General features: G+C 37.9%; 2 protein-coding genes across 10 annotated transcripts in view; one reads left to right on the top strand and one right to left on the bottom strand.

Annotated features, from left to right (window-relative positions):
- CCT6B (chaperonin containing TCP1 subunit 6B) overlaps positions 1-13,541 on the top strand; it is a 46,026-nt gene that overhangs the window by 10,926 nt on the left and 21,559 nt on the right. For 4 of the 9 annotated variants that reach the window (XM_019732581.3, XM_019732579.3, XM_019732578.3 and 1 more), the window contains 2 exons: positions 11,412-11,585; positions 13,431-13,534. In XM_019732581.3, the coding sequence (XP_019588140.3) occupies positions 11,412-11,585; positions 13,431-13,534 (278 nt within the window). Of the gene's footprint in view, positions 1-3,005; positions 3,249-5,370; positions 5,518-7,485; positions 7,550-8,115; positions 8,251-11,411; positions 11,586-13,430; positions 13,535-13,541 lie in introns of those variants that run through there. The other 5 variants (XM_074320165.2, XM_019732573.3, XM_019732570.3 and 2 more) reach the window with 5 other exon arrangements.
- On the bottom strand, positions 959-2,956 carry ZNF830 (zinc finger protein 830). Its single transcript, XM_019732582.3, has one exon. It carries the CDS (start codon positions 2,929-2,931, stop codon positions 1,822-1,824), a length of 1,110 nt encoding a protein of 369 aa, XP_019588141.3. The 5' UTR covers positions 2,932-2,956; the 3' UTR covers positions 959-1,821.

Below are 13,541 nucleotides of genomic sequence, written 5' to 3'. Positions count from 1 at the left end.
CTCAAGAAAGTAAAGACTTTTTGCCAAAGACAGCAAGGTAATTAATATTCTCAGTAAGTGTAAGATAACTTCTTTTAGGCACCCACACTAAAAAAACCCTTAATTCTATCTTTATCACGCCTGTTTTTCTTCCACTTCAAGTCACTAAAATGTTAGCTCTTCCTGCGAAATTCTTTAAATTCTATTCTTTTTCTCTCAATCTATACCTAATCAAAGTCTTGGTCACCTTGCTTTTAAAATCTAGTTTTCATGAAGTCTTAACAGCTTCCTTTTCTACTATCCATGTTCATTCCATTCTATATAATACTGCAACTAAAATCATCTTCCTTTGCAGATGTAATTCTTTGCTCAAAAACTTCCCTTTTTCACATTGCTTACAGGAAGAATTCTTTTGTCTAGCATACAAGGTTTTTCCATATCTTATCTTTTTATGTACTCTCCTCCATAAAACCTGGGTTTTAGGGAAACTAGACCGAATTTATACAAAGCTCTTAGAACCCTATGTAGTAAGAACTCTTTAAGTGTTAGCTATTATTGCTGTTCTCTTTTATTTGAATATGCTGTGTGCATTTCTATGTCCAGACATTGCTAATTCCTTTTTTCCTATTTGAATACCTCTATCTCCAAAGGGAGAAGGAGTGATTTAAACTATCACTGACCAGCACAAGGCACTGTTACTCCTTGAGAAACAACTCATATAGCAGGTCCTTGAATAATGTCATTTTCTCCGTTCAACATCCTTTCATTTTAACACTGATGAAATGCTGTAGGAATTTAATTCTTATTTATATCAATTACCTATGGTAAAATTCATTTCATTGTATCATTTTGCTGCAGTTCCAAGAACATATCAAGGACATTAAGTGAGGACTTACTGTATATTCTTTCTACAATAGACAGAACTGATAACTCTGAACCCTAATTTGCCCCAAATGTAGTAATAAAATTTAAGACTGGATGGAATATTAAAAAAAGGTAATATTTATTTTATACCATAGGCAGTAAACTTACAGAACGTGTTAGTTAAAGAAAAAACAAAGCCTGAAAAATTATAAATGGGTTCTGGATTTAGGGCAGTGGCTCTCCAACTTTGGTGTAATTAAAATAAACTGGGAAACTTTCAAAATTAATACAGATGCATGGGCCCCACTCCAGATTTACTGAAATCTCTCTAATGGTAGGGCTTGGGCACACACATTTTTAAAAAGCTTCATAGGTGATTCATGTGCACCTACATCTGAGAATCATTGGTTTAATCACGAGAAATTTTGGGTTAAGGAGGCTGGTCATGTTTGGCATATATTTTTCACCATGTTCTCCTGGAGCATGTTTTTGAAACAGAATATTCAGAGAACTGATTAGCCCTGAATAACTTATGTGTATCTATGAACAATGTTTCTAAAAACAAAAAAGCAAAGCCCCTCCAACTCTGGAGTTTGATTTAGGGGGTGAGAAAAGAAAAAGCCATAATACATCCCAAATACCACACTTGGTATTCATCTAAATGCCTGTCTGTTGGTCTTACTCCTATTATAAATTTAAAACAGAATTACCTAAGTAAATATATATTTAACTATGTACAATATTTACAGCTCAGATTTTCCAACGCAAAAAATTATACATTTAAATCCGTAAACGTGAAAAAGTTGGCATTTTAGCATTTACTTCAAAAATTTCAAAACTTTACCTCAAAAACATTTTACACGAATTTTCCAAAGTGCTCACTGTACAACACCCAGTTATCGAACCTCCAGGCATGGAGCAACCAATAGAGAAACACTTTTATACACAGAGTGTTAGAAACCTTGGGTCCTTGAAACCCTATAACAAAGCCCCTTTCACCCTCCAATCCTGAGACAATAAATCCTGCAGTTCTCCCTCGTCGTCGCTGTCAACATTCTCTTCTTCCTTTTTCTGCAGTTCTTTTATGGTTAGCACCTCTTTCAGTTTATTTTTTATTTCATCCTGGCGATTCCGCAGGTTCTCCACCCGACGGTAACACTCTATCTGTTCATCGATCTCCCCAATCTGCCGGTCCAACCGTCCCTCCTCATCCTCTTCAGCAACTATGGCTTCGGAAATAGTGTTGACCTGTCTCATGGCTTTTTGAAATTCGTCCCACTCTTTGTCCATCTGATCCTTTGGGGCATCAACCTTTCGTACCTTCGCATCTATCTCTGGGTCGTCAAAAAACCCTTCTGGTAATGCTTCCGCGGTGTTTTCTCTCCTTTCCACGACTTTTTCATGTATTTCTGCTTTCTCGATTGACCCGGAATGAGGAATTAAAGGGGCCTTGGGAGGATTTGCAGTCGAGAAATCGCTTGGCAGGATACTACTTGTTGCCTCCCGGGAGGAAGAAAGTGAGTGTTCCTTGCCCTGTGCATCAGGCGGCTGCTTGCTGGCGTCCCCCCGTTTCTTTTCTCCTCCTTCCTCCTCCTCCTCTTCCTCATCTTCATAATCAGGGAGTAAGCCGAGTCCCGAAGCCTTACCGAGAGTGGCTCTAGTGGACTCCTTTCCTGCTTTGTCCACGTTGGTGGGCAAAGCGGACGTGGAGGGCTGTACCTGAGGCACCGGGGAGGCCTTCGCTCTCTTGGCATCGTGGCCACCTGCGTCCGGCGTCTTCCTCTTGGTGGGCTGAGGCACAGCGCTGGTTGATGGCCCCTCGGGGGCTTCCTTCGCGTCTTTCAGTCCGGCTACTTTCTCTCGGTGCTGTTTTCCCAGGACGTGCGTCGGCCACAGGAGCTCGCTCTTCACCGGGGTGTTACACAGCACACAACTCAGCTGCCCCAAACGGTTGTACCTCGCAAGTGGAGAGTCTATCCGTTTCCGGTTGGTGCTCAGACGCTGCTTCTCCTTCATCAACCGCCGCAATTCATCCTGACTCACCACTCGCTTCCCGCCCGAAGGCCGAGCCGAGGCGGAGGACGCCATCTTTGCGACCGGACCCAAGGCGAGTCTGGCTTCCGTCCCGGCGATGTTTATCAACGTCACTTCCTGTCCGGTCGGGGATTGGCTGAGGTTTCGGAGCGTGAGCCGTGGCGCCGGGGTTGCCCTTAGAATCGCGGCGGATGCTGTTTTTGCCGGTTAGATGGCTGCCTCCTCTTTCGGGTTATGTCTGCAATAAAGGCGATAAACGCCAAGGCTGAGGTGGCGCGGGCCCAAGCGGCCTTGGCCGTCAATATATGCGCCGCTCGAGGGCTGCAGGATGTGCTGCGGACCAACTTGGGTCCTAAGGGCACCATGAAAATGTGAGACGGCGGTTGGAGCGGCGGTTGGGGCGACTGGGGTTTGTTGGGTGTCGCAGCGCGCACTGAGGCAAACGTTGCGCGGAGAGATTCGAGCAATGTGGACACACTTGTGGGCCTGGTTTCCCTCTTTCTCATTCCTTCCCTGAGGTCATCTCTATCCTGATGGTGGAGGAGGAGCCTTCCCGAGGAGAAGGCTCCACGAGTGAATCTGTAACCCCGCCCCCCCACCCCCGCGCGCCCCACCAATTTTCCTTAAGGTTCATATGCAATTAGAAAGTCAGGTCATGTAGTGTTTCATAAGGAACATAAACCCTCTAACTCCCTTCTCTTTAATACTGTATGCCCTTCCTTTTGGTTTTGTTTGGCAGTGTGTTGTGGAGAGGGCGTGGGATTTGGAGCCTGGTAGGCATGGGCTCAAATCCAAGTTCCCCTCCTAGGTAGCTGTCAGTCCTTAGGCAGGTTACTTGAACACTCTGACTAAGGTCCTTCACATCTGATCATCCGTTCAGCATTTGTTCATTTAGCACCATTATTTTCTTTAGAAGAGAGTAAGGGAAAGAGACTAGCGTGGGCACAAAGGTGTAAGAGGAGAGAGACAGTCTTAGAGGAATGAGCAAAATAATACTAACACTGAAGGAGAGCACTTATGTACTAACTGGGATGCTGGGAACACACTGATGACCCAGATAGTTTCAGTTCTTGACATTTGGTAGAGATGAAATGTGTATATGTACACGTACGTATATACACACGTCCCTGCATGCATATATATATGTGATTCTACTGAAGGAAAGGGACTAATTATTGATGGGAGAAGAAGAATCCTCTCAAATAATGGATTTTTTTTGGTCTTTTCCCAATTACAATAGTGGAAATGATTTTATTTTTTTAAATTTATTTTTCATTTACAGTTGACATAATATGTTAGTTTCAGTTATACAACATAACGATTAAACATTTTATATACCTTATGAAGTGATCACCCTGGCAGGTTATCACTATACATAGTTATTACAATATTATTGACTATATTTCCTACTGTGTTTCCCTGAAATTAAGACTTAACCGGAAAGGAAGCCGTAGCGTGATTTTTCAGGATGCTCGTAATATAAAATAAGCCCTAATGCGTCTTTTGGAGCAAAAATTAATAGAAGACTCGGTCTTATTTTCGGGGAAATACGTAGTGCTTATTTTATATTACGAGCATCCTGAAAAATCATGCTAGGGCTTATTTCCCAGTTAGGTTTTATTTTCGGGGAAACGATATACTATACTTTACATCCCTGTGACTATTTTTGTAACTGGCAATTTGTGCTTCTTAATCCCTTCAGCTTTTTCATCCATCCCTCCAACCCCCCTTCCCATCTGGTGACCATCAATTTGTTCTCTATATCTATGAGTTTGTTTCCGTTTTCATTTATTTTTTTTAGGTTCCACATATAAGTGAAATCATATTTGTCTTTCTCTGTCTGACTTACTTAGCATAGTACTCTCTAGGTCTATCCATGTTGTCACAAATGGTAAGATTTCATTCTTTTTTTATGGCTGAGTAATCCATTGTATATATGTACCACATCTTTATCCATTTGTCTATCGATGGCCTCTTAGGATGTTGCTTCCATATCTTGGCTATTGTAAATGCTGCAGTGAAGATAGGGGTGCACATATCTGTTTGAATTAGTGTTCTGGATTTCTTTGGATCAATACCCAGAACTGGAGTTGCTGGGTCATAAGGGAGTTCTATTTTTAATTTTTTTAGGAACTTCCATACTATTTTCCATAGTGGCTGAGCCAATTTACAATACTACCAACAGTGCTTAAGGGTTCCCTTTTCTCCACATCCTCACCAACACTTGTTGTTTGTTAATTAATTGATGATGGCTATTCTGACAGGTGTGATATATTATTATGGTTTTAATTTGAATTTCCGTATGATTAGTGATGTTGAGCATCTTTTCATATGTCAAGTGGCCATCTGTATGTCCTCTTTGGAGAAATGTCTATTCAAGTCTTCTGCCCATTTTTTAATCATTTTAATTTTTTTGGTGTTAAGTTGTATGTGTTTGTCTTACACCTTTTTGCCCTCACTAGTCTCTTTCCCTTACTCTCTTGTAAAGAAAATAATGGTACTAAATAAATATATGCTGAAAGGATGAACAGATATGAAGAACCTTAGTCACAGAGCATCCAAGTAACTTGCCTAAGGACTCACAGCTAAGAGGGGAATTTGTGTATTTTGGATATTAACCCCTTATTGGATGTATCATTGGTGAGTATCTTCTCCCATTTTCAGTAGGTTGTCTTTTTGTTGAGAGTTGCCTTTACTGTGCAGAAACTTTTTAGTTTGGTATAGTTCCATTTATTTTTTCTTTTGTTTCCCTTGCCTGAGGAGATATAGCCACAAAAATTTTGCTGAGCAATTTCAAAGAGTTTACTGCCTATGGTTTCTTCTAGGAGTTTTATGGTTTCATGTCTTAATACATTTAAGTCTTGAATCCATTTTGAGTTTATTTTTGTGTGTGGTAAGAGAGTGGTCTAGTTTCATGTTTTTGCATGTGTCTGTCCAGTATTCCCAACACCATTTATTGAAGAGACTGTCTTTACCCCATTGTATGTTCTTGTCTTCTTTGTCATGGTGTTGACCATATAGGCCTGGGTTTATTTCTGGGCTCTCTATTCTGTTCCATTGATCTATGTGACTGTTTTTTATGCCAGTACCATGCTGTTTTGATTACTGTAGTGTTGTAGTATAGTTTGATGTCAGGTGGTGTGGCACCTCTAACTTTGTCCTTGTTTCTCAAGATTGCTTTGGTTATTTGGGCTCTTTTGTGGTTCCATATAAATTTTAGGACTATTTGTTTTAGTTTTGTGAAAAATGTTATTGGTATTTTGTTAGGGATTGCACTGAGTCTGTATATTGCTTTGGGTAGTATGGACACTTTAATGATGTGAATTCTTCCTACCCATAAGCACGGTATATGCTTCCATTTATGTGTATCCTCTTCAATTTCTTTCTTCAATGTCTTACAGTTTTCCAAGTACAGGTCTTTTACCTCCTTAGTTCAATTTATTCCTAGACATTTTATTTTATATTTTTAATGCTATTGTAAATGGGATTGTTTTTTAAATTTCTCTTTCTGATAGTTCTTTATTGGTGTATAAAAATGCAACCGATTTCTGAACATTAATTTTCTATCCTGCTATTTTATTGAGTTCGTTTATCAATTCTATTATTTTTTTGGTGGGATATTTAGGGTTCTTTCTATATAGTATCATGTTATCTGCAAATGATGACAGTTTTACTTCTTTCTTTCCAGTTTGGATGCCTTTTATTTATTTTCTTGTCTGACTGTTGTGGCTAGGACTTCTGTGGATGATTTTTGACCAGAGTCTTGAAAGACAAGTCGAGTTCACCATTTGGAAAAGGGAGTAAATTTCTTCTAGATAGAGCAGCTTCAGGAATAAGAAAGCCCAATGGTATAAATCCAACAGAAACAAAACAAACATGATGTATTAAGGCAACCACAAGAGTTTCCCACAACATCTCATTTTGGTAGAGGAGACAGGAAAAATATACATAAGCCAGATTGGGAAAGGTCAAGTATGCCATTGCTAAATAGTTTGGATTTTTCCTTAAAGGTGACGTTCAACATGAAAATTATTGAAAGATTTTTGATCAGGGAAATGAGTGAGACACAATGCCTTTTAGAAAGATAAATGTAATTTGGAGGGTAGATTCAAATTCAGAGATATCTGGATGCTAATTAGTTCAGACTACAAATGATGATGACAGTAGAAAAGGAGAGGATGTGGTAGATTCAGGAGACCTTTAGGATGTAAAATTGATGTAACTTGAAAATCCAATAAATGTGAGAAGAAACTAAGTTGAGTGAATGGTAACATTTCACCAAAATAAAAAACCTGTGGGAAATTCACGAATTTGTGGTGTAGACTTCTAAATACTCTTCTTGACCAAACCACTGTTCATAACTCATCAACTACTCTTATTCTTGAACTTGTAAATCCTCCATTTGGAATGAAATCACCATAGCAGTCCATCTGGGGGAGAAGTGATTCTGTGGGATGAAAATGGTGGTGATTACCACGGTATTTCCACGGTACTATGGAAATTTTCCAAGGCCTGTTCCCTACATTAAAGATAGTGGAGTGGCAGGCACTGGGAGTCTTGCTTGACTTTTGCCATATGAAATTAGTAACATCACTGTTTTCTGAACAGGCTTGTTTCTGGTGCAGGTGACATCAAACTCACCAAAGATGGCAATGTGCTGCTACACGAGATGGTGAGCTCAGGCTGCTGACTTTAATAAATATTAATAAACCTTCATTGAGAACATGGTACAGTTTGTATATCTTCAAACCAAGGCTGTCAGCTAACTCCTACAGTCATGAGATATGCTTGTTGGATAAAACCTCGATAAAAAATGTGTTTTGGGCTGTTTTCCAATCTTTGTATAGTCCAAGTAATAGCTTAAGGATACTTCCAAATTAGTTACATCTTTTAAAGGCACTGCTTTATGTTCTTTATAATCATGGAAAGATAAAAAACCCTTTGCAATTTTAGTAAATATATTCATCTTTGAGATTGAAGGATTTAACCTAATTTTAAAAATGTCATTGCATTCTGTAGCAAAGACTCTTGTAAAGTGTTCAAACATCAGTAATTCTCAATTTTTAACTTTTGGTCTTGACATTTATTAAATATTAATAACATAAAACTTGTGAACCTGTAGAATGAAACTTAATTCGTTTCTTAGTTTTACTGTTGATTCTTAGGTTATCTTGTTTTTGGTGGGCTATTTTTTATATCATTCTCTCTCTTACTTAATCTGTTGCTTGCTTTTTCTAGCAAATTCAACACCCAACAGCTTCCTTGATAGCAAAAGTAGCAACAGCCCAGGATGACATTACAGGAGATGGTACTACTTCGAATGTTCTAATTATTGGGGAGTTACTAAAACAAGCTGATCTTTACATTTCTGAGGTATTAGAATTTCATAGAATTCACATTCATGTGACACTTTATTTTGAATGGAAAGTTTTTGTTTTTCCTAGTAAAATGGTTTAATTTTAGAGGGCAAAGGTTAATATTTATCAAGATATTTTTGGACATTTATAAATGAAAATAATAATGAACTTTTTTGACAAAATATAATGCCTTTTATCGTTCTATAATTGTTCTCGTTTATTTGTTGTTAATCTCTTACTGTGCCTAATTTATCGATTAAACTATCACAGGTATGCATGTACAGGAATATATACCTCTTTTTAAAATGAAATATTTAAGATATATAAAAAGGTAAAAAAATTACCCATGTACCCATGACTGGTGGCCTAAACAAGAAAACATCACTGATAAAGTTGAAACCAAATTGGTTTAAAAAAAATAACTGGAGAAAATTATTGAAGGCTTTCCACATTGTGAATTTCCGTACGTTTCTATTTTTATTTCCCTTTGTAAGCCCTCTAGCCAGATTTGTCCATACACTAGCCTCTGAAATCATTACATATGTTTCTACCTCTGTGCCTTTGTTCAATCTGTATTCTCTTCTTGGGATTACTTATCTGTCTTTTCTAATTAAGTACGTATTTGAATTTTTCTTCTCTTTCAAGGACCATTTCAACAAAGCATAGCTTGGTCAAAGCACTAAAATTATTACTTCTTTGTGTTTTATTTAGTATTTGAAATTGTCTGTTAATTCGGTAATTGCAACTTATTTCAGTTAGGATTCTTTTGGCTGGAAGCAGTGGAAACTTGACTAAAAGTCACGGAAACAATGAAGATATTATCTCCCATAATAGAACATAGAGAGATAAGGCAGCCTTCCAGGGCTGGTTGATTAAAAAAGTCAGTCAGTTATCAAGTATGCAGGTCTCTTAGCGCTTCCACTTACAATGCTATTGTATCATAAGGCTTATTTCCATCCTGACTGTCAGACTGTCTGAGGAAATCAGGGCTCTTCCCTTAGTATTAATAACACTCAGTAGGAGAGGACAAGAGAAAACCATTTACCCAACTATGAAATGTAAATCCTTCCTTTATTTGATTGGGCCAACTTTGGTCTTATGTCCATCCCAAACCAGTAATGGTTTGGGGGGCAGTTGACTTAAGTCTAATCAGGATCCACCCCTTCATCTAGGGGTAGGGTCAGCTTCCTCTGAAGCACTGTAGGAAGAGAGATACTGAAACAAAACTAGGGTTGGGTAAGGAAGAAAGAAGTTTGGGAAGGTGGAGATGCTGCCAGACATTGACATATGAAGCTGGCAGTACAGCGGTGGAGCTAGGCACAGGATACGACAGAAACACGGACGAGGGAGGGATATCATAAGCTAGCCTGCGGTAGTCAGAAAGCACTTTCTGAAGGAAATAAGGCCTGGGCTAAACCTTTAGGATAAGGAGTGAGCCAGATGAAAGACTGAGGGGTAAGGAGAATGGCATTCTAGGCAGGAGGAACAACATGAGCGTGGTATCCGAATAGAGCTACGAAATGTTTGGTGTTGGCGGAGTTTAAAGTGATGTGACTGACCAAGAAGAATCATATTCGTATTAATATACCAATGGGCGATATGTTCAGATTGGCATTTTAAGTATTTGGGGGACAGTTTTAAGGGAGTCAAGACTGGAGGTTTTGACTGGAGGTTTTCACAGCAGTCCAGGTGAGAAATTGTGAGGTCCTAGACCAAGGAAATATTTTATTTTTTTAAGGAGGGCACAGCTCACAGTGGCCCATGTGGGGATCAAACCGGCAACCTTGGTGTTATTAGCACCACACTCTAACCAACTGAGCTAACTGGCCACCACCCTCAATAGGAAATGTTTTGAAAATGGTTAATAACACAGGCTCTGGAGTCAGACGCTGTGGGTTTAAATCCTGGCTCCTCCTCTTATTAGCCTAGTGATCTAAGGCAAAATTACATTTTTTCTTTAAGCCTCAATTTCCTCGTCTGTGAAACAGGCATATAACACCCACTTCATAGTGTTGAGAGGACTTAAAGTAATACATGTAAAGTGCTTTAGAGTAGTGCCTGGCACAGATGCTCAATAAATGTCAACTTTTAAAAATTGTTATAGGACTGATGTAAAGGAATGGAGGAAGGGAATAAATAGACCTAGCTCCAATTTTCAGTAAGTTGGTATATTTTCAGAATAAAAAGTACTGTTTTTTAGAACAAATATTTTGTTATAATGTCAGACTATAGGAAAGTTGCAAGAATATTCCAGAGAATAACATTTTTCTCTCTCTCAGATAAATAAATGTGTGTGTGTGTGTGTGTGTGTTAATGTACGTATTTTTTCTGAATGGTATAAGTTGCAGACATGATGATATAAATATTTCAGTGTATATTTCCTAAAACTAGGGAATTATATAATACAGTGTAGTGATCAAAAACAGGAAATTAATACTAATATCGATACAGTGCTAATATCTAATCTTCAGATTGTATCACTTGTCCCAACAGTGCCCTTAATAGCAGAGGAAAAATCTAGGCTCATGAATTACATTTAGTTGTCACATCTTTTTAGTCTCCTTTAAGCTGGAATAGTTCCTGAACCATCTTTTGTGTTTCATGACGTTACTATTTTTAGAATACAGGCCAGTTATTTTATAGAAAATCTCTCAATTTGGATTTGTCTGTTTCCTCACGATTAGACTCCGATTATGAATTTTGGACAGGAAGGGCTGTAGTGTTCTTAATACATCATATCAGGAGGCATGTGATGTCTATTTATCTCATTTATCTCATCTAAACCAGTTCACCAAACTTGGAACATTTGGTGAAAGTGGTGTCTGTCTGCCACTTTTCTTCAGATTAATGCTGATTCTTTTCCTCTGCATGAAAAAGACTCTGTTTTTGTCCCCATTCAGAAGGATGCCACACAACAACAGTTTGTCATAATATCCAGAAATAAAAAGGATTTTGTCAGTTTTTGTACTGGACTTACACTTTTTCTGTAAGTTTGAGATTGTTTTAAATATGAAGCACTGAAAAATTACTTTTATAAATTACATACATACACTTACAGCATTCAGTGGCATTGATGTAATATTACTTTTTTTTAGACAAACGTATCAATAGGAGAGGATGGTTACTTTTAATTGGGATGAATTGCTTTGTAACTTACAATTTGACGTTGTTTCATAGGGTCTGCACCCTAGAATAATAGCCGAAGGATTTGAAGCTGCAAAGAAAAAAGCACTTGAAGTTTTAGAAGAGGTTAAAATTAAAAAAGAAATGAAGAGAGAAATCCTCTTAGATGTGGCTAGAACATCTCTACAAACTAAAGTTCATGCTAAACTGGCTGATGTGTTAACAGAGGTATGCGATTAAACTTTTGCATTCAGAAAGAGCGTAGCCTGACACATGGTGATATTTTTCTTTTTCCTTTAAGATAATCAACTATTGCATGTGGTTCTTTTGAATGTAAAATATGGAAGACAAGTATTTATAGGCTTAACTTATAGACTAGGTTTGATTGGTCAGAACAGTATGTGTCATTTTCCAAGTGTCATAGTAAGCCATCTTTTAAGTTAACTTGAAAGTTGAGAGGAGCTTGGCTGCCTGTGGCTCATCCCCTGTGGAAGCTGTTGGGGTGATGTACTGGTCTCTTAAACCTAGAGGTCCATATTTATTATGTGAGGGATACATGGGGAAGTTGTGGCAGCGTGCTTTGTAGTTAAAGGTTACCACTTTAATGAAGCATGATTGCTCTGATAGATAATACATCTGGGAAATGCATATTTGTTTTGTTTCTGAAGGTATAATGTATGTAATATAAGGACCAGATTAGGTATTTTGGGAAGCCTTTTATCAGGTGGCGATAGTTTGCTGATAGCATTGTTCCTTAGCTTTGCAGTTTCTGAAACTTGAATATATTAGTTTATTAGGAATAATGAATTTATAACCAAATTCACAAGACATTGACATATAAATCACAATGCTATCTTACTAATTTACATTGAGAAATACAAACACCAAATGGACTGGAACACCTGAGTTATTTCTGGTCAATTATCCTTACCAATAGGAAAACCTACTTGGGAATTCAGATTAACATCAGACAATTTCTTACTGAACAGAGTCCAAATAAAGACTCTGCTGTCTTTTCTGCTGTTGTAATATATAATATATCAAGTGGCCCAGAATCTGCATCCTATCTGGTTAGGGCCCCCATTCTCTTTAGAGTTACAAACGCTGATACTCTCACCATCCAATAGTTTTTGTCCTTATTCCTTATTTGGCTCCAAAACCAAATATCATGTTACCTCAAATAAACTTTTCTAAGATAACAGAGGGTGCCAAAAAAAGTATACATATTTTAAGAAAGGAAAAAACTGTATTAAAATTGTAATACTCAATATATACCGATAACAAAAGATGAATACAAGTCATATGTATATATTTTTTTGGCACCCTCGGGTAGTTTTTTGCTTTATTTATATTTTAGGATGGTTATACTGAAGCACTTAATTTCTGTAGTTATTTTTATATTACTTTCTGAGGTAAGCAATAGGGTGTATTGTTCTATGCTTCCCAAATTGCATATCCCTGGGGATATTTGGCAGAATAAATGAGACATAGCTTTCTGGAATGTCAATTTTACTTTACAATTTGGGGAAAAGCATTATTTTCACGTTAAAACAAACATGTAAATATAATGGCATGACATGGAAACTTTTCATGATAAAACATACACAAGACTTAAAAATTTCTTGTTGTTACAGCCAGCAAATTTGAGCTCTTCCCCTAGGTTATATTTCCTTCTTTTCTGTTATTGTGTCCTTTGGTGGGAAAGTTTGAGCAGTGTTGGCATAATAAAAAGAGCAGTAGCTTGGCAGTTAAAGAGACCTGAATTCTAGTGCTGGGACTGCTACTACTGTTTAGACCTTGTTTTAAGATCATAGCTTCTTAAAGTCTGGTCTTAGTTTCCTTGTCTTTAAAATAAAGGGTTGGACCATGATGATCTCTGAAATCCTGTGAGGCTCTAAAGTATCCATGGCATTCATTATTATTAGTGTCCGGGCAAAGTGGCACTTTCTGGTCTTGCTCTATATTTTGGAGCCTGAAGCTCTTTATTTGCTTAGTCTGGTGGTAGGTTATTTGGTCCAGTGGTTTTTTTTAGTAGGCCAAATAATTTACTGTTCTCATTCACTTCTCTTTCAGGCTGTGGTGGATTCTGTTTTGGCGATTAGAAGACCAGGTTATCCTATTGACCTCTTCATGGTAGAAATCGTGGAGATGAAGCATAAATCAGAAACAGATACAAAGTAATTT

Source organism: Rhinolophus sinicus, chromosome 12, assembly GCF_057876585.1.
Source record: "Rhinolophus sinicus isolate RSI-liver-muscle chromosome 12, RSI-T2T, whole genome shotgun sequence".
Lineage (NCBI taxonomy): Eukaryota > Metazoa > Chordata > Mammalia > Chiroptera > Rhinolophidae > Rhinolophus > Rhinolophus sinicus.
Note: the sequence above shows the minus strand (reverse complement) of the source record. Positions and strands in the feature narration are given on the sequence as shown.

What these genes read in the sequence shown, in the direction of transcription:
- ZNF830 (XM_019732582.3), bottom strand. Translation starts at nt 2,931, where the DNA reads ATGGCGTCCTCCGCCTCGGCTCGGCCTTCGGGCGGGAAGCGAGTGGTG.